The sequence below is a fragment of the Acipenser ruthenus genome, chromosome 7 (genome assembly GCF_902713425.1).
Source record: "Acipenser ruthenus chromosome 7, fAciRut3.2 maternal haplotype, whole genome shotgun sequence".
Classification (NCBI taxonomy): domain Eukaryota; kingdom Metazoa; phylum Chordata; class Actinopteri; order Acipenseriformes; family Acipenseridae; genus Acipenser; species Acipenser ruthenus.
Genome location: NC_081195.1, coordinates 51566373 through 51585977, shown reverse-complemented (window position 1 = coordinate 51585977; position 19605 = coordinate 51566373). Strand labels below are relative to the sequence as shown.

Genomic DNA, 19605 nt, shown 5'->3' with positions numbered 1-19605 from the left:
TTTAAAACAAAGCTATAAAATAAAGGTGGCCAAACTAAACTTCCCCCTAAACTAACCCTACTCTGGCACAAAGGGCTACCTCTTTGAGTGCTGTTTAGCTGGCTGTTTGTTTCTCTCTCTCTCTCTCCGAGAGTAATCCTGCACCATTACTTCAAGCAACTCGGGTGTGTAGCGCACCATCTTTTTGTTTGGTCGGATGCTCCTCAGAGCCCACCCCTCAGCCAATCAGGAATTGATGGTCAGCCAACCCTGGCCAAGCCCCCTGTTCAAGCAAATGACTGACAACACGGTACCCCTGGAATGTCCGAGTTGCTCCATCAGAGATTTGCATGCGCCGAGAAGCCAGTGACAAGCATCCCCCTCATAGTCACAATGTCTTATTACTATCTACAGTACAGTTATGTAACACAAAGGAGGAAAGGTTACAGTTATGTAACAAAGGTATGCGTAGCCACAACACCAGAATTTGGAGCTAAAAATGTGTAGGCTTAAAGTTACGAAAAACAATAATCCATAATTCTCACCCGTCATGCACTTTTACTAGCGATGTGTTTCGATTTGAAAGAAACACATCTTATAGTAAACATGTATTTTCATTAAAAAAAACAATATATGGTAGTGTGCTAGGTTAAAGAAAGTTCTCAGATTGCTTACCTTACTGTTTGTTTTGCCTCAGCAGTGTCTTCAAAGTCCATGCATGTTACTATTTCTATCAAAATTGCACATACATAAACATGGAAATGGGTGACAGGTATGATTTATGGAATAATTAACAATACAAACTGAGAAAAAGGTCTGTAATGTGTTACAAGTCCAAGGGGTGTGTTTGAAGGGCCAGCGTTTCAACCTTCAGCTTCAAAATATTGTGACGTTGTCCCCTTCAAAAAACTTGGTGCTTTGCAAAAAAAAAATGTCTGACACAAATGATCTTCAAACTTGATTTATGGGAAGAGTGGGTCTAACCTGGCAAGGTTCGACTTGTGCAGTTAAATGTCCCAAGCTGACGTAACAGGACAACAGCAACAGCATGTTATTTTTGAAGAGCTTTTTGTGTCAGAAACACTTCCAAGTACTGTACATATTTAACAGACATCACAAAATAATAAGAGAAACAGATTTACAACTATTAATGAAACGACAGACCTAAACACATAGGACATATAACTGTTCCCCTCACTGTTTTGTAGTTACTATTTTATTTACTATTGCTTGTTCACTAAGATGCATTTTGTGAGAACAAAAATTCTGGTAAAAATGGTGGTGTTCAGGAACAACACCTGGATTCAAAGGCTTAACAGGTATTATGTGTACTGTATATTAGACCTTCCACACACTCTTGCAATTATTATTGTGTGTTATTATTCTCCTCTGTTTAAATATATTTGTAAATTACATGCATCTTTAATAATATTACATACATGTACCAATGACCTCTACAAAAAATACTGTAAATATATTTGAACTTCTATAAATCTATACAGCCTTTACTGAATTTTTTAAAAATTTGGAATCAACAATTATTTTTTCTCATTTTCTCCCCAATTTGGAAAGCACAATTTTTTTTTATTTCAACCCGGCTCAACACTGTCACTCCTGCGGTGACTTGGGAGAGACGAAGACGGACACATGTGTCCTCCGAAACGTGTGCTGTCAGCCATCTGCTTCTTTTCACTCTGCAGGCCTGCCATGCAGCTACCTCAGCGCAACGGCGTCAGAGGACCACACAGCTCTGGGCAGCTTACAGGCAGGCCCACAAGCGCCTGGCCAGGCTAGGCTACAGGGGTCGCTGGTATGCAGTGAGCCAAGGACATCCTGGCCGACCTAATCCCTCCCCACCCGGGCGCTGCCCCCTGGGAACTCCCATCCACAGTCGGCAGTGGAATAGCCTGGACTTGAACTGGTGACCTCCAGGCTATAGGGCACATCCTGCACTCCACGTGGAGTGCCTTTGCCGGATGTGCCACTCGGGGAGCCCCCTACTGAAACATCTTTGACAACAGAAGCCCATGAACACTAATCCCTGCAGTTTTCCACTTTAGGCTTTCTTCTTTTACTTACTTTATTTCCCTCCAGAGCAATTTTCAAGGAGTCGTGTGGTTAATCCCTTTCCAATTTACTGACAAGGGGCAATGATTGTGGGTGTTGCAGTATTTATTAAAAACAATATGAATTTGTGAGGTACAATACTAAAATAAATTAAATCAGATTAAAACATATCTGTATTGACCTAATTCTTGAAAGAAGTTTTTTGAGCAATCCCCTTCGCCATATTACATATTAGTAATCTTACTTAACCAAATAATCTAATACAAGGGTGCTGGAACCTTTGTAAAAGTGGGGGGGGGGGCCAAGGTCAAAGTGTGTGTGTATGGGGGGGGAGGGGGGGGGGCGGGGATTAGTTCTCAGAAATATATTAACAATTAGCATGCTACTTAAATATCCCGCAGAGTACAATTGTAGCATAAATAACCAGAATACAAAATGTAGCCGAACAACGAAAACAGCGACAACACTAGTAACAGGCAACAATGCCACCTACAGTCTGTTTACCGTAGCAACGTGAACTAGCAGACAACAGTGTCCCATAAGAGCCACAATATAATGATTTTTTTTCTAATGTTTTATAAAAAAATAAAAATAATATATAAAATATCTTTATATTTATATATAGCGCCTTTCACAGTGGACCACCATCACAAAGCGCTTTACAGAAGTAGGCTGTGAACTGTGCATTATCTCATCGGCAGAATGGAGCACAAGGAGGTTAAGTGACTTGCTCAGGGTCACACAGTGAGTCAGTCAGTGGTAGAGGTGGGATTTGAACTGGTGACCGTGAACTGCCTGTAGCAGATCAAAATGTTATATATTAGGCAAAAAAATGTAAACTTAATGCAATTTTATTTTTTAATTCATTAAATAATGTTCTTACCTTTTCAGATGTTTACAAAAAACTGACTGCATCTGTCACTGGCGAACCATGAATTGATCTTCTACGGGTAAAATGGACATTGTATAATGAACACCAGTTTTTCGTGTATAATATTTAATACACTCATTTTAATTAACTTCTGTGTCACCTAAAATGGTATACATGTATATATATTTTATTCTACCATAAACAGGCTTTATGAAATATAATAATACACAAATTGTTTTGCATACTCACTTAAAACCGAAAGCTGTATTCTGTATTCAGTGCAAGCTGAATCTGTTTCTGTCTTGTTCCTTTATTTTTCTGATGTGAGGACTGGTTAGCACTAAATGAATACTTTCCTGAGTGATTGCAAACCTACTTGTACAGCTGAACATTGTTCTGCAACTAAGTGCTTTTAATGTACACGAAACTGCTACCTGTTGGCTTACAAAAATAACGTTAAGGACGATCGTAAATGAAATGACATTTAAATAATGTTGATATTACCGTATAGCAGCAGTGTGGAGTAGTGGTTAGGACTCTGGACTCTTGACCGGATGGTCGTGGGTTCAATCCCAGGTGGGGGACACTGCTGCTATACCCTTGAGCAAAGTACTTTACCTAGATTGCTCCAGTAAAAACCCCTGTATAAATGGGTAATTGTATGTAAAAATAATGTGATATCTTGTAACAATTGTATGTCGCCCTGGATAAGGTCGTCTGCTAAGAAATAAATATAATAATAATAATACATTTGGAATATTAATATCCTTAAAAACTATACTCCACGGGTATGGAATACCCGTGTTACACAAAGTTGCCACAAGATGGAGACCTTTTCTTTTTCACGGGCGTCCAGTGCAAGAAAGGCGAACATGTTTGAATGTAGAAGATTTGTAAGAGCAAACGCATGTTATCAATCGAATTGACCTAAATTCTGAAAATAATTATATAATTATTGGACAATATGTTTACACATTATTCTGCTGTTTATGTCTTGTGTTTGGCTTTTTAACACCGGTCTACAACAGTTTTCTGAAAACTTTATTAATTAATCAGAACACAACAGTGTAATCACGAATTAAAGCTTTGTGAATATGGCCCTCGTATGGAGACTCTGGTCTTAATTCGGTCTCAGTTGGTCCTGGTGGATCATGTGCAGTTTGTTAGAGCAACTCTTCAATGAAGTTAAATCAGTGTGCAGTACGGATTTTATTCCAATTTAAAATGAGCCCTCCTATCGACTGTCTCCTGCTCACTAATATAAAAATTAGAAAGTTATATTTAAAAAATAAAAGGATGTGCTTAAAGATAAGAATACAAATAAAAATCACTTTGCAGCGATATAGGCACATGTGCTTTTTGTTTGGCTATTGTTCTGGTCATTATTATTAGTAGTAGTAGTAGGAGGAGGAGGAGGAGGAGGAGGAGGAGGAAGAAGAAGAAGAATGGAATTGTAAGGAATTGATTATCCCTTCTATAGATATTCCCCATGTATGCAATAACATTTTGCAGTTTTACCCCTTTGTACGTTTGTCAGAATTCTGAATTCATTGCAAACGTTAATGTGTAAGACTATTATATGCTAAAATAACCGTAAAAAGTAAAATATGATATATAAACATGCAATTATATAATGCAATTTTTTCATTATTTTTTTACTGATTTAAATAAAGATATTTGCAATCAAAAAGAACGTCTCGGTAATGTTGTTACAATAAACTTATAATGTGCGACTACAGTCTCAGATGCAAAGACTATTTTTTAAAAAATTGTATTTAAATTAGAAATTAATGGATCATATTAAAACACACACACACACACACACACACACACACATATATATATATATATATATATATATATATATATATATATATATATATATATATATATATATATATATATATAAACAAATTGCTATCTTAGTTTAACAATATTTCAAAATGAGTATCAGAGACATTCTAAGCTTAATACCAAGTTTTATTTTCACCAAAAACATTTTTTGTCAGAATAGACTGATACGCATTTTTTCCCGCAGATACATTGCATATATATTTATAAAAAAATAAAATGAATATAAACAAAAAATAAACAACAATCAAGCATTTATAACATATCAGTGTCACCACAACAGTAAATATATTTATACATTAAAATATTCCTAAATAGTTCCATAAAGATACAAATAAATTCAAATAAATATGACGAGGCTTTTTACATCCTTAAACCTGAGACGGAAAAATAATCAAATTATTTCGTGAAGGGTTCGTAAGTTTTTTGTTTTGTTTTGTTTTTGCTTGTTTGTTTGTTTTCTTTAACCAAGTAGTCTTTAGTGAAGAAAAAGCATAGCTCACACAAACCAAAATGTTGCATGCAAAGGTGAATCTTGAAATCGGCTAGGTGCACACTATAGCGTACAGGATATTTTCCGCGAATCTGTGGATATTTTATTGACTTTGGTGCTGTTCTCCATTCAGATTGTCCGTATAAGTGGACTGAACTACAGGGCAGCTGTCATGCAGCTTCCTGATGTGTTTCTTTAAATCAAAGTTCCGACAGAATCCTTTCCCACAGGTTGGACAGGTGAAGGGTTTTTTGTCGTTGTGGGTGTGCATATGGAAAGTCAGGTTGTAAACTTGATGGAAAGCCTTGTTACAGATATTGCACTTGAACTGCTTTTCCCCGCTGTGTGTCAGTTTGTGGTTTTTGTAGTTGCCTATAAATTTAAGCACAAGAACACACAAAGTAAGCACAACTTATTCATGCTCATTTATATTCTATATACATTAAGTATACCTTTGCAGTTTGCACGTTGCAGGAAAAAAGTCACTAACATTTTCAGCAGCAATGATAATGTTCAATTTCCTACAAATATGAGGAAATCTTAAATCATAGGAAAAACTGTCAATCGAGATATATTCAAAATAAAATAAAAATATTAGATAGATAGATAGATAGATAGATCAAATAAGCCATTGAACTTTACAATATTTTAAAAGAATAACTTTTGTCCACATAATAGTCAATTATATATAGCTCTAACTTAAACACCTATAGCCTACGGTTTTTTTTTTTCTTTCTTTTTTTTACCTAAATAAAACATGGTTCTATTTTAAAATGTTATAAGTTAAAACGTGCTCATGCTTATACAACACAGTATTCAGTTCATTGCGCAAGTATTTTATTGAGTTCCATTTAAATTATCAAGCACATATTTCTCACCTTTTTGGTGAAATCCTTTGCCGCAGAATTCACATATAAATGGTTTATATCCCGCATGGATTCTTGTGTGAGTGTTCAGAGTTGAGCTTCGGTTAAACGCTTTCCCACACTGGTTACACTTGTGGGGTTTTTCCTATTGGAAATAAGGCAGGTTAGTACTGCATAGAGAAAAATAGTAAAACATTCTTCTCACAACACAAATTAGGATAATACGTTCACACACACTTTAGACCACCATACAATTTAAAAACTCGGCATGGCTGAAGTGTCAGCAGAACTTCCATACGGAAACATGTATATTTGGTAGTCTCTGCATGCATAAACAGCATTTTTTTTTTACCTGTGTATGGATGATCTTGTGTCGACAGAGAGTGCTTGCCTGTCGGAAGCCTTTCCCACAGACTTTACAAACAAACGGTCTGGCTCCGGTGTGTACTGGCATATGACGGGTTAAATTGTAATGTGCATTAAATACCTGCAATTAGAAAAAAAAAGGCAGAAATGAAAACCAGTTTATTGTGTTATTCTATATTACATATATTACAATAAATAGTGTTCAATTACAAATACTTGCCTTTCCACAAACTTCACAAGTAAACACCTTGGGTTTATTATTTGGGGATCCGTTGCTAAGTTTGGAGGCGTTTTTAAACAGTTTTTCAGACAGAATCTGTGCACTCTCTTTCATATAGTGCTGGAGTTGGGATTGAGACAAGTCTTTAAAGGCAACCCCAGACGGGTGTCGTTCCACTGAAGGAACAAGAAGTTTGCTTTTCTCCGAAAGAAATGTTTTCTGATGTGGGCTAAGTGGGGAGTTCAGGAGATAGGAAGCCACTGGATGGATGTTAAGAATACTTGCAGGAGGGGGGCATGGGCTGTCTCCACAATTAAGATAGCACAAAGTTCCCATGGTCTGAAACGAAGACTGGTTTACCACCCGTGGTCTAAAAAGCTTATACTGTCCAATTGGGGGGGTTACACTTGACAATTCAGTTTTATAATTTAAGCCAATACTTAACAAATCGTTGGAATTATAAGAAGACGTATCTAAATGGTGCTTTGTTGGTTCTGATCCAGTGATGCTAAATCTGTGCGCAGCTTCATATGCCAATGGAACAAACGGTATCATGCAAGGAAGTGTGGTGGAGTTCACATGAAGAGCTTGCTTTGGGTCTGTCTTGGTCGTGGGTGTTTGAAATAAGTTCGGAAGTGGCATCGACTTCGGTTCTGGTGTCCTTGCCATAATCCTTTCAATAGAGAAAGCAAGAGGTTTCGAAGTGCTGATCATGTTGTATCCAGCTGATAAATGTTCTCGCGCTGAAGGTGAACCTAAGATTGACGGTGTCGTATTGTGGAGAACACTGTCCATGTCTTTAAATCCACTTCTTGGTTGGTGTGTCTCCTTTGTAGACGCCTCTTCTTAATTCACTGACCTGCAAGAAAGCACATCATTTGTGGCAACCTGGGTGGATGTCAGCACATCAGGTCACTTGGCGAAGCGTTGACTCCGGACAATCCTTACTTATTTCTAAGACTGAAACAATAAAACGTGTTGTGTCAATAACGCAGCAAATATATCGACAATCGTTACTTTCCAAGAGGAGAAGGTAAACTAGATAATTGCTCAATTCACTTCTATTAGTCAAAGAGAAACTTTTTTTCCCCACTTCCCTACTGCTGTTATTGGTGACTGAAACTCACCCGCCCACGGAAGGAGGTGCTCAGTCTTTATTTGTAATCTTCATGTTTAGCTTAAACCCTTCAGCAAATCTGAGATCATTTCTCCCCTAGGCTTTAAATGACATCAGAAATCATAGAACGAGGTGACAAAAAAAGGGAGGATGTCTGTGAAGGTTAATGTCAGTTAACGTTTTTTTTCACCATTTAGTACTTTCTATGTCAAGATATTTCAAGTCGAATTTATGACTAGATCTGTACAAAACTGTTCTCCGATCTTCAGTCTATTGGATACAGTTATATGACTATGTAAATGACTGATAATGAGTCTACGTCTACTTCATTAAAATACAATTTAATTAGTAAGCAATGACATTAAAAAAACAACTATGTAATATTAACATTGCGAATGCGATTATATTAGAAATGTTGGAAGAGTGTTTTTAGTCATGCATTAAAATGATCACCTTAATTTTAATAAATTAATGTTTATATTATTATTATTATTATTATTATTATTATTATTATTATTATTATTGTTGTTGTTGTTGACTTGGGGGCCCTATTAAGCCTATTGGGGGAAAATATTTTGTGTCTTTTATGTACCGTATTTTCTATTTATTATATGAAAGTTTTCTTTGATTTTGTTTTATAAACCAGCTTAAATGTTTATTTAATTGGAGGATTCATATTAGAGTTCAATTTCTCACATCAGATCAATCATTCATATTAATAGTAGCCTATTGAATTCCACCAAAAATTTACTTTTAAGACTTGGTAAATTGGGATTTCAAGAATGGAATGAATACACGAATAGATAGTAACATGGCAAGTTTAAACTTGTTGGCCAAAATTAGGAGCATGTCACATTCATATTTTTGCCGGGAGTCGTTAGCATAATTCAGTGAAAAAGATTTTAACAAAATATATCCAAATGTTTGATTCAAGTACTGCTACGAAAACGTAATACAATGCAGTTCGATAGAAAGACTGACTCCAGAACAACTGTAACTTGCCGGACGATACATTCAACGGTCTGAAAATGTCATAGAGACACAAAGGTTTTGCTAAATATACTGTCAAGGGGAATGACAAGGTGTTGCGGTTATTTGGACCCAGCGGAAACTATGGCTTAAAGATACACCTTCAACAGCCAGAGCAGACTGCTAATAATAAGAGGGAAGGGGTAGTTATCCAAGAAAATGTGGACAGTATTCTCGAGTGTTTTCAAAGTTATTTGCATTGCAAATAAAACGAAGATTTTGCCAAAATCGACGTGGAACGAGCAGTCATTTTCAGGTAAAGACCGAATAAATACAAATGGAAAAATACAGTAAAGCTTGGTTCTAGAAGTTACAGTAACTGTATTGTGATTGGGTTTATCTTTATATTGATCTAAGAAATAGCCGATAACTGCTGAAATGCCGCCTATATATATATATATATATATATATATATATATATATATATATATATATATATATATATATATATATATATATATATTCATAACATTGTGTGAATTTACTGGGTTTATGTTTTACCTCCTTAAAGCATTACCGTATCTAGATAACGTCACATCCTATTCTGTTTGCCCGACAACACGTTTATTTATTTCTGTTATGAATAAATATTTTACATGAAACCCTACCCCATTTGAAACATTTCCTTTAAAAATAATATCAAATCCTGATACCAAGATCCTGAATGTCCGCACCATTATGCTTTCAACAAGCAACATAGGCTAGTGATTGATTTTATTACCAACATTGAAGTAATTCTCGGTGGTGTTTGAAATTGCGATATTATGTTTGACAGTTGTAATAGTTAATTTAATGAAAAATGCAGTGCTACGCAGACACAATGAAGCAAAATTATGTGTACAACTGATTAGCATGCTCACATACTTTAAATCACCTTTATTCTCGTCATGTGTTTGTAGAGCACTATATTTTCCCCCAACTGACCATTTTTCATGTTGTTTAACTGTAGATGGGGAAACCTTCAGTCTGTGGGGGAGGGAACAGTAACAGATGGGGTCTCATAAGACTATAATTGCAGCGTTTTATATGAAATTCACCTACTGCCCCGCTATTCTGGACAGTTTGTTAGCTTCATTATTACTGCGGGCTCTTAATCGTTTTTAGGAATTAGGGATTGTTTTGTGTATTTTATTGTATCGCGGTTAAATTATTTTCTATCACAAACAACTAAAAATAGTCGTTTAGGAAGATCGTTTCTAATTGCTCTGCCCTGATACGTAAATCTATACAGATGTCATGCTATGAAATGTCAAGTTTTAAAGGTTTTTAACTGAAATAGTGCACGTTTCTGTTTCTAGATTGCGTTACATAGTTATTCATTTTTTGCGTTCAACAATAGGCCTAATATATCTGTTATTATTTTTTTCCCCCTAAAACTGCAGTTCATTTACGGGCTGAAACTGAGATTCCCATAGGCAAAATGTAAAAAGGCCTATAAAGTATTAAGGACAAATAAGTAACGTATTTTGTTTAGCAGACTTTTAATTGAAGTGCATTTGTCAAGTGCACTGGAAAAGGAAAGTGCTTATTACTAATGAAGGCTCTGAGCCACAAACGGTACGTGGATCTAAATCTTGAAAACTTAATGTGTTTTTCTAAACCAAAGATTATTTTGCTTGAAGATCAAAGGCGATTATATGGAGATGTAAACCACTGTTGAATCCACGGTTTTCATTCCAACCGAGCTCTCAATTACTTAACTTTATCCTTAATTGAACTAATAATTAATGCTTCCTTTAAAATGCCTATTTCATGGTTTTAAATAAGTAGATCGATATAATGCCCTGTAATTTCTATATAACTATTTGTTAAAAAAATAAAATAAACACACGTGTCGGTAAATGGCCATTTGTAATATTTCAAAAGATATATATATATATATATATATATATATATATATATATATATATATATATATATATATATATATATATATATATATATATATATACACACACACACACACACATTTGTATAAAGTGTTGGCTTTTTTAATAGATTATTTATAAACAACTGTGAACAAATGTATCACAAATACATAATGCAACAGCAGGCTTGTCGGCCTAGATATTAATTGTGTAGATCATGTAAAGTAGGCTATTTTTTGTATTCTGTAAATCGTTGGGTTTGAAATGAATGAGTGTCGTACTTATTTACACATGTCCGTGACGCTCTCCTAAACCAGATGAATCATATTACCCATTACTTATTTAATCGTCAGTTTGAATCTAACACATTTTGTCAATGACACTGAAACAAAAATTAAATGAATTTATGAAAAGCCAACTATGTATGTCTGACCGACTTGAGATTTCCTGCAAAATATAAATAAGATTGAAACTTTTTTTAAAAGTTCACAGCTGAATCTAAATGGTACAATGCATAGTCAGGGATTTGCTACTCCAAAATCTTAAGAATCCCGGCCCTAGTTATTGATAATGGAAGAATATAAATAAAAAGGGGAAAAAAATAAGTCATAGATCACTTCAGGGACTACAGGACTGAAGATCGAATTAATGGACGAATACATTACCAAAGTGAAGTGCCCGTCATAGACTAAGGTGTTTATATATATGGCGGTGAGTCATAAGGGTAGTTTCAGAACCATGCTTAATCTTTGAAAGGCACTCCAGCCCATTTTTGCTCTTCTGTTAATTTCGCACATTGCCGAAACTAACTGTCCTAAGTATAGTTATTGACTTCTTCCAGCTTGATCCCATTGACTTCAATTGCCTGTGGAGTGGTATATTTATTGAACGTGACTCTCTCTCTCTCTCTCTCTCTCTCTCTCTCTCTCTCTCTCTCTCTCTCTCTCTCTCTCTCTCTCTCTCTCTCTCTCTCTCTCTCTCTCTCTCTCTCTCTCTCTCTCTCTCTCTCTCTCTCTCTCAACAATAACATAATTTGGATTTCTCAGGTGACCATACAGGCCTGAATTATTAAGCCTTTCAGTGAGTAGGAATATTTAGGAAAACTGTCATGTTTTTAATCCCCATAGAATTATGTGCTTTATTTATAACATAAAAAAAGCGGGCGAAGACATGAAAACCAGCAGACACAGGGGGTCCCCGGGGCAGAGTTTGAGAATCCCTGCTTTAGTACGAGAGGTCCCGGGTTTGCGGCCGCCCTCCGCCTGTGTGTGGATTGCCTCGCCCTGGGTGGTGCGCCTGCCTGCGTTAACCGAGATCGCTACAATATTTTAGTTTGTAGACTTTGTATGAAAAATATTTCCTATAAAGACATTTAGCTGACATATTAATTTGTAGTGTTTCTAGATTTATTTATTTGATTGGAACGTTCCTACAGGCTATATTTTCATCTCCAGCCATTGTTTGATTGAAGTGCAGCAAAAAATGTCATTCTTTATTCGTGCTCTTTTTTCGCGCAAATCTTAATAGTATAGAAAACAAACATTCAACATAAACTATGTTAAATGCATTTAAATAAATAAATAAATAAATAAATAAATAAATACTGTAACTCCATGCAGTCTAGGTTAGTTACAGCCTGCAGTCGGCCTCAAGGTCATTTCTTTGCAGACATACATATTTTGTACCTAGAATCACGTATCACATATTTACATACTTAGAAGCACATAGAGAAGTAGGCCTGTACAAGCCCTTCTTGTTGCTGTGAATAGGCTACATTTATTTTACATTTTATAATAATATATCGTCTCGTCAACGTAGAACAGCAAATGCCTGTATTTATAGATATAAAATAAGTATAAAATAAGGTAATAAATAAATACATATTTATATACAGTAGAAGTACAATCCAGGTATACACTGTAATTCTAGGTTTATAATTGTAATTTTACTCCCCAGTATGTAAACAAGAATATACTTGATCATAGATTTAGAAAAGAAAATCACTTGACGTGACAGATTGGTTTTACAGAGAAAAGATTTACAAATCACGCCAGATTCCATAAAACAGGTTCTAGATTAGAAGATATCATACCATTAATTTCAATAGGGATTTTGTCTGTTTTGTCTACTTTAACGTACAACGACTTAAGAAATCAGCCTCATACAATTGATAAACCGATAAATACACCTGAACAAATAAAACCATATTTCAAATGGGCACTATCTGTATGTCATTTAGGCTATTACCAGTACAGAACAACCAAACAAACCATGATTTTACAAAAGTGAATGTAGGTACAAATTCAAACATTGCCATTGTTGCTTGCACTGTAAAATCAAATAAACATATTATAATAAAATATTTAGATTTGAGTTTTTTACACGTTTTATTTTTTTATTTTTATTAAATACAAAAATATATAATTATTTTTTTGGCATGGTGGTAGGACTGCAATATGAATTACTGGTTTAGAAAAACATATTTCTGTTAATAATTCTGTAAGTACAGGCAGAATGTGTTAGTTCTTTCCCAAATACTGTCAAAATCAACTTCCTTATTAGTTTCAAAAGCCAGGCTGCATGTTTTAAATTGTGAATTATGTAATGTAGACATATTTATATGTAAGAATCCTATATGGTCAGCATGCCAATTTTTATGGAGGTACTGTGTGCATCTGCATTAGAAGATCTGTAATAAACCATAAACAGCCAGACTTCATGAAAACACTTTATTCTAACACTCAGAAGACACCTGGATGAAAGCAGGTGTAGAAATGACAAATACAAATATGCATTCTTAATGGCAGGTAGTTATACAGTGGTTTTGTAATAAACATAACTGATATGATCTTACTGAAGCGTACTTGGTATCTTACGATATTAGACCTCATTAATCTTTAAAAGAAAATTCACTGAATGTTAGGCACTAGTCACCTTAATAATTTATGAATCGATTGCTTGACATGATTGTTTGTCTCCATCATGTCAGTTTTGTCACCAATTAGAAGCACAAAAACATACAACAAATGACATACCATAACAATGATGAGCATAATGCTTTGGTCCTTTGGCCCCCGAGAGAGAATACCAGCATGAATATTAAAGTAAGCGTAAATGTTGTAAGATCAGATCTTGGCACAAAGACAACATGTTTATCACAACTGCAGTGACAGTTTTTAACTCAAATTATATATGTTTATTTCACACATTTCCAGTTAATTGTTACCATAACCTAATATATAAAATAAAATGGTTTTAATTTACAGGATACATTGCAAACTGAGTTTCACCATTGTACAGATTTGAAATTTGTTCAACTTTAAAAACTCAAAATTAAAAACATGTAAACATTAAATTACCATAACAGTATTCTTAATTTTATTTTTGTAAATTAAAATCTACTCTTACACATCCTTGGCATAGCGTCTCACTTATTAAATATTATGTAGAAAAATGACTGGCATCAATTCTGTAACAGAAGTACACAGTGGAACAAAGCAAATGTGAATGTTTCTGCTGCTGTAACACTGAATAAAACTGATTGATCATTGACTGTTCAACTCTTTCTTTCACCCCTCTTCTTCATCACTGTCTCTCATTGATATCCCCTGAAGGTCACTCCCATTAGTCACTGAGACGGTGGCCTCCTCGACAGTAAGGCGGTTGTAAACGGTTTCATAGGTTTTGTTGTTCAAGGTTCCTTCTAACACGCTCTGCAACCTGAAATCACGGTATGATTTCTACACCAGAGAAGACAAAAAATACAATAGTTTAATAATTAATAGTTGCAATATTTTAGAAATCATTGGTCTAGCATAGATAGCCCAACTGAAATTCAATATTTTCTTTGTACACAGTTTTACAGGTGGTGAGATGAAGCAGTGTTGAGTCTAGTCAATAATTTAGTGGACAGGTTGTGGTTTGCTGCCTCTAATTTCAATCTCAAATCACTCTTTCCAATAATAATAATAACAATAATAAACACTCAATTGTACATAATCATGTTGTAATTCCATTGAGATGTCACCAGGCACCTGATGTGGCAATACAGACTTCTCAACAGGTTTTGCATATTTCATTTGTTACAAAACAAGGTATAGTTACACCCATTTTGGTGTTTTACTGAGAGAATGACAAAAAGTCACACACAATTTTTTTTTAACTGCAATAATTTTATAGATCACTTCTATTTTTTTTTTTCTTTAAGAGCGACTTATGATTCAAAAGGAAAGTTGAGACACACTTGAACTATTAATATTGTCAGTGCGCCATTAATGAATGTTTAACTGTATAACAGTGCACTTCAACAGGAAGGCACTTTGAGATGCTATCCAATGACAGGATTACTAGCACTTCTGTGGATACTTGTTTTGCCACCTTAGCAACAGCTGATTAGTCATCCTACAGCAGAGTTAACAATTGAAAAGCATGCCTTCAAAATCTGCAGCACCTAGTTAGAAAGGAACAAAAGAGCAGGTGTGGTGATTTGAATGACACCGTGCCAGACTTGTGTTCAGTGGAACAGGAATGTGTAAATGTAAGTCTGGTAAACACACAAGGTTTGGAGTCTTTCATGCTTTGGACTTACCATAGTGATAAAAGCAAAGGTTCTATGAACGCAGAACATGCTGTGCAATTGTTATATCACATAAATTTTACTATATGCAAAACAAGTTTATATAGTAATACTAAAAGTAGTAAAAATGTTAGGTTACGGATGTAACCCTGGTTCCCTGAAAGAGAAGACGACCACCAACAATACTTTTGGGATATGCCTGCCACAGGTCAGGTATTCACTGAGCATTTTATATCGGAGCTCTCGATAGGCCCCACCGGAGAGTGACGTCCTCGGTCCTGCCTTCCGAGGGAACAAATAATCACTCCATGGAGCTCACTTCCTCTTTTGCATCGAACCCACGAAGGTGACCGATGCAACCTCGCAGGTTGGTGGTAGTCTTCTCTTTCAGGGAACCAGGGTTAAATCCATAACCTAACGTTCCCTTTCAATTCAAAGACGACCACCAACAATACTTTTGGGAAAGTATACCAAAGCCGTCGCGAGGGAGCGTAAGCAGAGACAGCAGACCAGGGACGTCTCGGGACCGCAAAACCATGGTTAGCGGTGCAAGCGTGCAACCTCAAGGACCCTTGTGCCTAATGAAGGAATAGAGGGATCTACCACATTAAGTCGGTAGAACCTGGTGAAAGTATGCAGGGTAGCCCAGCTAGCCGAAGTACATATGTCAGATAGTGAAGCTCCTCTAAAGAGGGCTCATGATGTAGCCACTCCTCTGGTAGAGTGTGCGGCAACCCGCCCAGGTGGGGGTAGGCCGGCATTAGTATATGCAGTCGAAACTGTGTCCACAATCCAGTGAGACAGACGCTGCTTTGACAGGGCTTGACCCAGGGTCCTTACACCACAGCAGATGAAGAGTTAGTCAGACTGACGCAGAGCTCTCGTCCTGTAAACATAACATCTAAATGTCCGAACCGGGCAGAGGGAGTTTAGTCTTTGATCCTCCTCCGAAGAAAATGGAGGGTGATGGAAAGCCTCTAGCTCCACTTACTGATTTTAGTGGAAAGCCGTAACCACCTTAGGGAGGAATGCGGGGTTCGTACGTAACAATACCCTGTTTCTGTCATCCCAGATGTGCATACAGGAGCTGTGCATAGACAGAGCCTGTAGCTTGCTGACCCGCTTGGCGGAGGTGATGACTAACAAAAAGGCTGTCTTCATAGAGAGGTGTTTCAACTCAATGGAATGTATAGGCTCAATTGGGGCCTTAGTGAGAGCCTCCAGTACATGATCTAGACTCCACTTCAGAAAACGGGTCGCCAGGAAATGAGCGCCTGGGGACACTGAGTCAACAGGGACATGGCATGCAGAGGTACACTTTCAGCGAAGAAGGGGATTTTCCCACTTCCAGCAGTTCTTGCAGGAATTGTAGAATAGTTGCTATAGGGCAAGACATAGGGTCATGACCCCAGGTCAGACACCAATCTTGAAAATATCTGCGTACAACGACCTTGTGGAGGGGGCCCTAGCATTATTGAATGTACCTACGACCGCGTCTGAGAGCCCTAAAGGAGACAGACGGTCCCACTTTGTTTAAATCCACGGTGGTAAACCAGTCACCCGGAAGGACAGAATGTAACGGTGTGTGACCATCTGGAACCTCCTCTCCCTCAAGAACCTGTTAAGGGGGCTCCCGAGTGGCGCATCCAGTAAAGGCGCTCCTCGCAGGATGTGCCCTATAGCCTGGAGATCGCAAGTTCGAATCCAGGCTATGTCACAGCTGACCATGACCGAGAGTTCCTAGGGGGCGGCGCACAATTGGCTGAGCGCTGCCCGGGTAGGGAGGGCTTAGGTCGGCAGGGGAATCCACGGCTCACCGCGCATCAGCGACCCCTGTGGCCGATAGGGCGCCTGTGGCTCTGCAGCGGAGCCGCCAGATCTGTGTTGTCCTCCGGCACTATAGGTCTGGTGGCATTGCTGTGGATCTGCAGTGCGAAAAATGACGGCTTGGAAGGAGCACGTTTCGGAGGACGCGTGTTCCAGCCTCCGTTTCCCGAGTCGGCGGGGGGGTTGCGAGCGGTGAGCCGGGGATACAGATAATAATTGGGCATGCCAAATTCGGGTGAAAACCGGGGTAAAAAATAATTGGCGACGACTAAATTTATAAAAAAAAAAAAAAAAAAAACCTGTTAAGGTTTCTCAGGTCTAGGATGGGGCAAAGGCCGCCATCCTTGTTCGGCACCAGAAAATACCTCAAGTAGAACTCCTCCTACAATACTGCAGCTGGTGTTTTGTAAAAGGGTGGCTCTGAGGCCGCAAGCCTTCAGGGACCCTGCTTGGGCTGCTAAGGCTGTGGCGGAGCCTGCTGCGGGGGCTGCCTGGGGCGGGAGTGGAACTGCCTCTGGGAGCGCTGTTGCATTGGGGCCCCACACCTGGTGCTCCCCCAGCTGTTAGCTGCTGTGGAAGCTTGATGCCGATGCCTCAGGTCGCCATGCGGGGCAGTGGGGATAGGGACCGTCTGAGTCACCGTATGTGCCACGGGTGGACGCCAGTGTCTCATCCTATCCCGCACTGGAGCACGGGAAGGGAGCATCGTGGCTGCCTGCTGAGACGCCTCACGTTCTTGGTGGGAGCGTTGTAGTATCTCCTCCACCGCTGGTCTGAAGGTATGGCCGGGAGATATCAGCGCGTCTATCAGGGACCCTCACTTGGGACAGCCAAAGCTGCCTGCGAGCTGGCTTGCCAGGCTCCGGCCCAGGGCCTCTCCTTGGAAGCCGGAAATCTTGAGCAGCGTGCCTGATACTAGGCACAGCTCTGAAGCCACTGGTTCAGGGAGGGTGCCGACTGCAGTATGCCATCCAGGTAAGCCGTAAGTAGGCCCGCCGTGTTGGCCAGGCGTGTGACTTGCGCTTCTGCCGCATAGTCTTAAATGGGCCTTTGTTACTCTGCATTGACTGTTAGGGTATGCAAGGTCCTTAGGTAAACCCCCTACTGGAGGGGCTCGCACCAGGGCCACGATGGTCGAGTCCACTGGTGGGAATTCTGCCAAGTCCAGCACCCCCGCGCCTTCTAAGGAAGCTAGTGGGGTTGCCTGTTTCACCACACTCGGCACCAAGGCAGGGTGGTTCCAAGACCTCTTCCAGGAAGTCGGGGAATGCCGGGAAGGGCTGAAGGCGGGGCAATGCTGCCTGCGTCCTGAAAACCGACCGGCACGTTTTGGGCGCTGCCGTCCAAGGTACCTGTAGGAACTTGGAGGCTTGATCTATAAGAACCGGGATCAAGCTTGGTAGAGGGGAAAGCCCAGCGCCCAAGGTTGTCTCGGAGCTGGGACCCGTCTCAAAGGTTAGCTCTTGGGTATCTCCTCCCTCCTCACCCTGAGTGAAGGCGCTACCATCCCAGGCCTACCTCGGCTACAGCCAGGTCTGGTTCTGAAACACCCCAGGTGACCACCGGTAAAGGCGGGGTCAGTTCCGGGGCAGGTACTAGCAGCAGTGGCCAAATACTCCAGGAGCAGCTGCGAGCATGAGGCACCGGAGCCTGAGGTTGCAGTTAGGCAATGGGACAGCAGTATGCAGAAGCGCATATGGTACTAACACTACTGCTAATGTACGTTTTTCAAAATGTGGATCACTTTATTTTACTTAAACTCTAAATGTATAGTCCGGTGGTACTTAATACCTAAATGTTTGTACACTCACACTTCTTCTGTGAAGTCGGAAGTATATACAGTATGTGGTGTCAATAGGTGCAGTATTGATACCTTGTAGTTTTACAGTGTTAAAATATTTAATTTATTGCATGCGAACAACATTGAATGTTAGTATGCCACTATATATGTAGTATTACATAACATAATATTATATTAAATCATGAAATCCATCTTGGCCAATAAAATATTCCTAAAGAATAGTACGTAATTCAGTACGTAATTAATTACTATGCCAGTTTTAGAAATAAAGGCAGTCTTTTACTACAAGAGACACTCAACTGCACATATTGTAGTACTGAAAGAATATGAAAACAGCATTTTGTAAAACTACTATTTACATACTAATTACTCGTACTCAACATATTGAAGCGTGGGTCTTGAAAATACATTGGGGTGTAGTCAATTGATATAACCTGTGGTAAATCATTATACCACCGCTTTTCAAATCAATTAAAACCTTTTTTTTATGTTGCAACAGAAATAAATTAAATGAATGAGCTCACGTTTTAGTGTTATTGGTTATTGGTTGTTATTAAAGTCCTTTTTGAATCATTTCAAGGGTGGAGGTATGTTTAGATCAATTGAATAAAGCTCATTCTGTGTGTGAGAGTTTTACCTGTTTACGTTGGCCATTATAAAACCTCTTATGAAAT

The 19605-nt window shown here is 38.3% G+C and overlaps 2 protein-coding genes across 11 annotated transcripts in view; both read right to left on the bottom strand.

The window, feature by feature from the left end:
• Positions 1-4885: 4885 nt before the first annotated feature.
• On the bottom strand, positions 4886-7965 carry LOC117414735 (fez family zinc finger protein 1). Its single transcript, XM_034024511.2, has 4 exons — positions 6714-7965; positions 6480-6614; positions 6140-6272; positions 4886-5633 (listed from the first exon to the last, which is right to left on the bottom strand). Exons 1-4 carry the CDS (start codon positions 7506-7508, stop codon positions 5365-5367), a joined length of 1332 nt encoding a protein of 443 aa, XP_033880402.1. The 5' UTR covers positions 7509-7965; the 3' UTR covers positions 4886-5364.
• Positions 7966-13442: 5477 nt separating this feature from the next.
• The window catches only part of LOC117415650 (calcium-dependent secretion activator 2-like), a 176654-nt gene continuing 170491 nt past the window's right edge, over positions 13443-19605 (bottom strand). For all 10 annotated transcript variants that reach the window (XM_059027246.1, XM_059027239.1, XM_059027242.1 and 7 more), the window contains one exon: positions 13443-14467. In XM_059027246.1, the coding sequence (XP_058883229.1) occupies positions 14297-14467 (171 nt within the window). In that variant the 3' untranslated portion in view covers positions 13443-14296. The remainder of the gene's footprint in view (positions 14468-19605) is intronic.

Excerpts from the sequence above, each read along its gene's own strand:
- LOC117414735 (XM_034024511.2), bottom strand. The coding sequence starts at position 7,508 with ATGGACAGTGTTCTCCACAATACGACACCGTCAATCTTAGGTTCACCT. Across the intron at positions 6,273-6,479 it reads ACAAGATCATCCATACACAG|GAAAAACCCCACAAGTGTAA; the intron begins GTAAAAAAAAAA and ends TATTTCCAATAG. Across the intron at positions 5,634-6,139 it reads CAAAGGATTTCACCAAAAAG|GCAACTACAAAAACCACAAA; the intron begins GTGAGAAATATG and ends TTAAATTTATAG.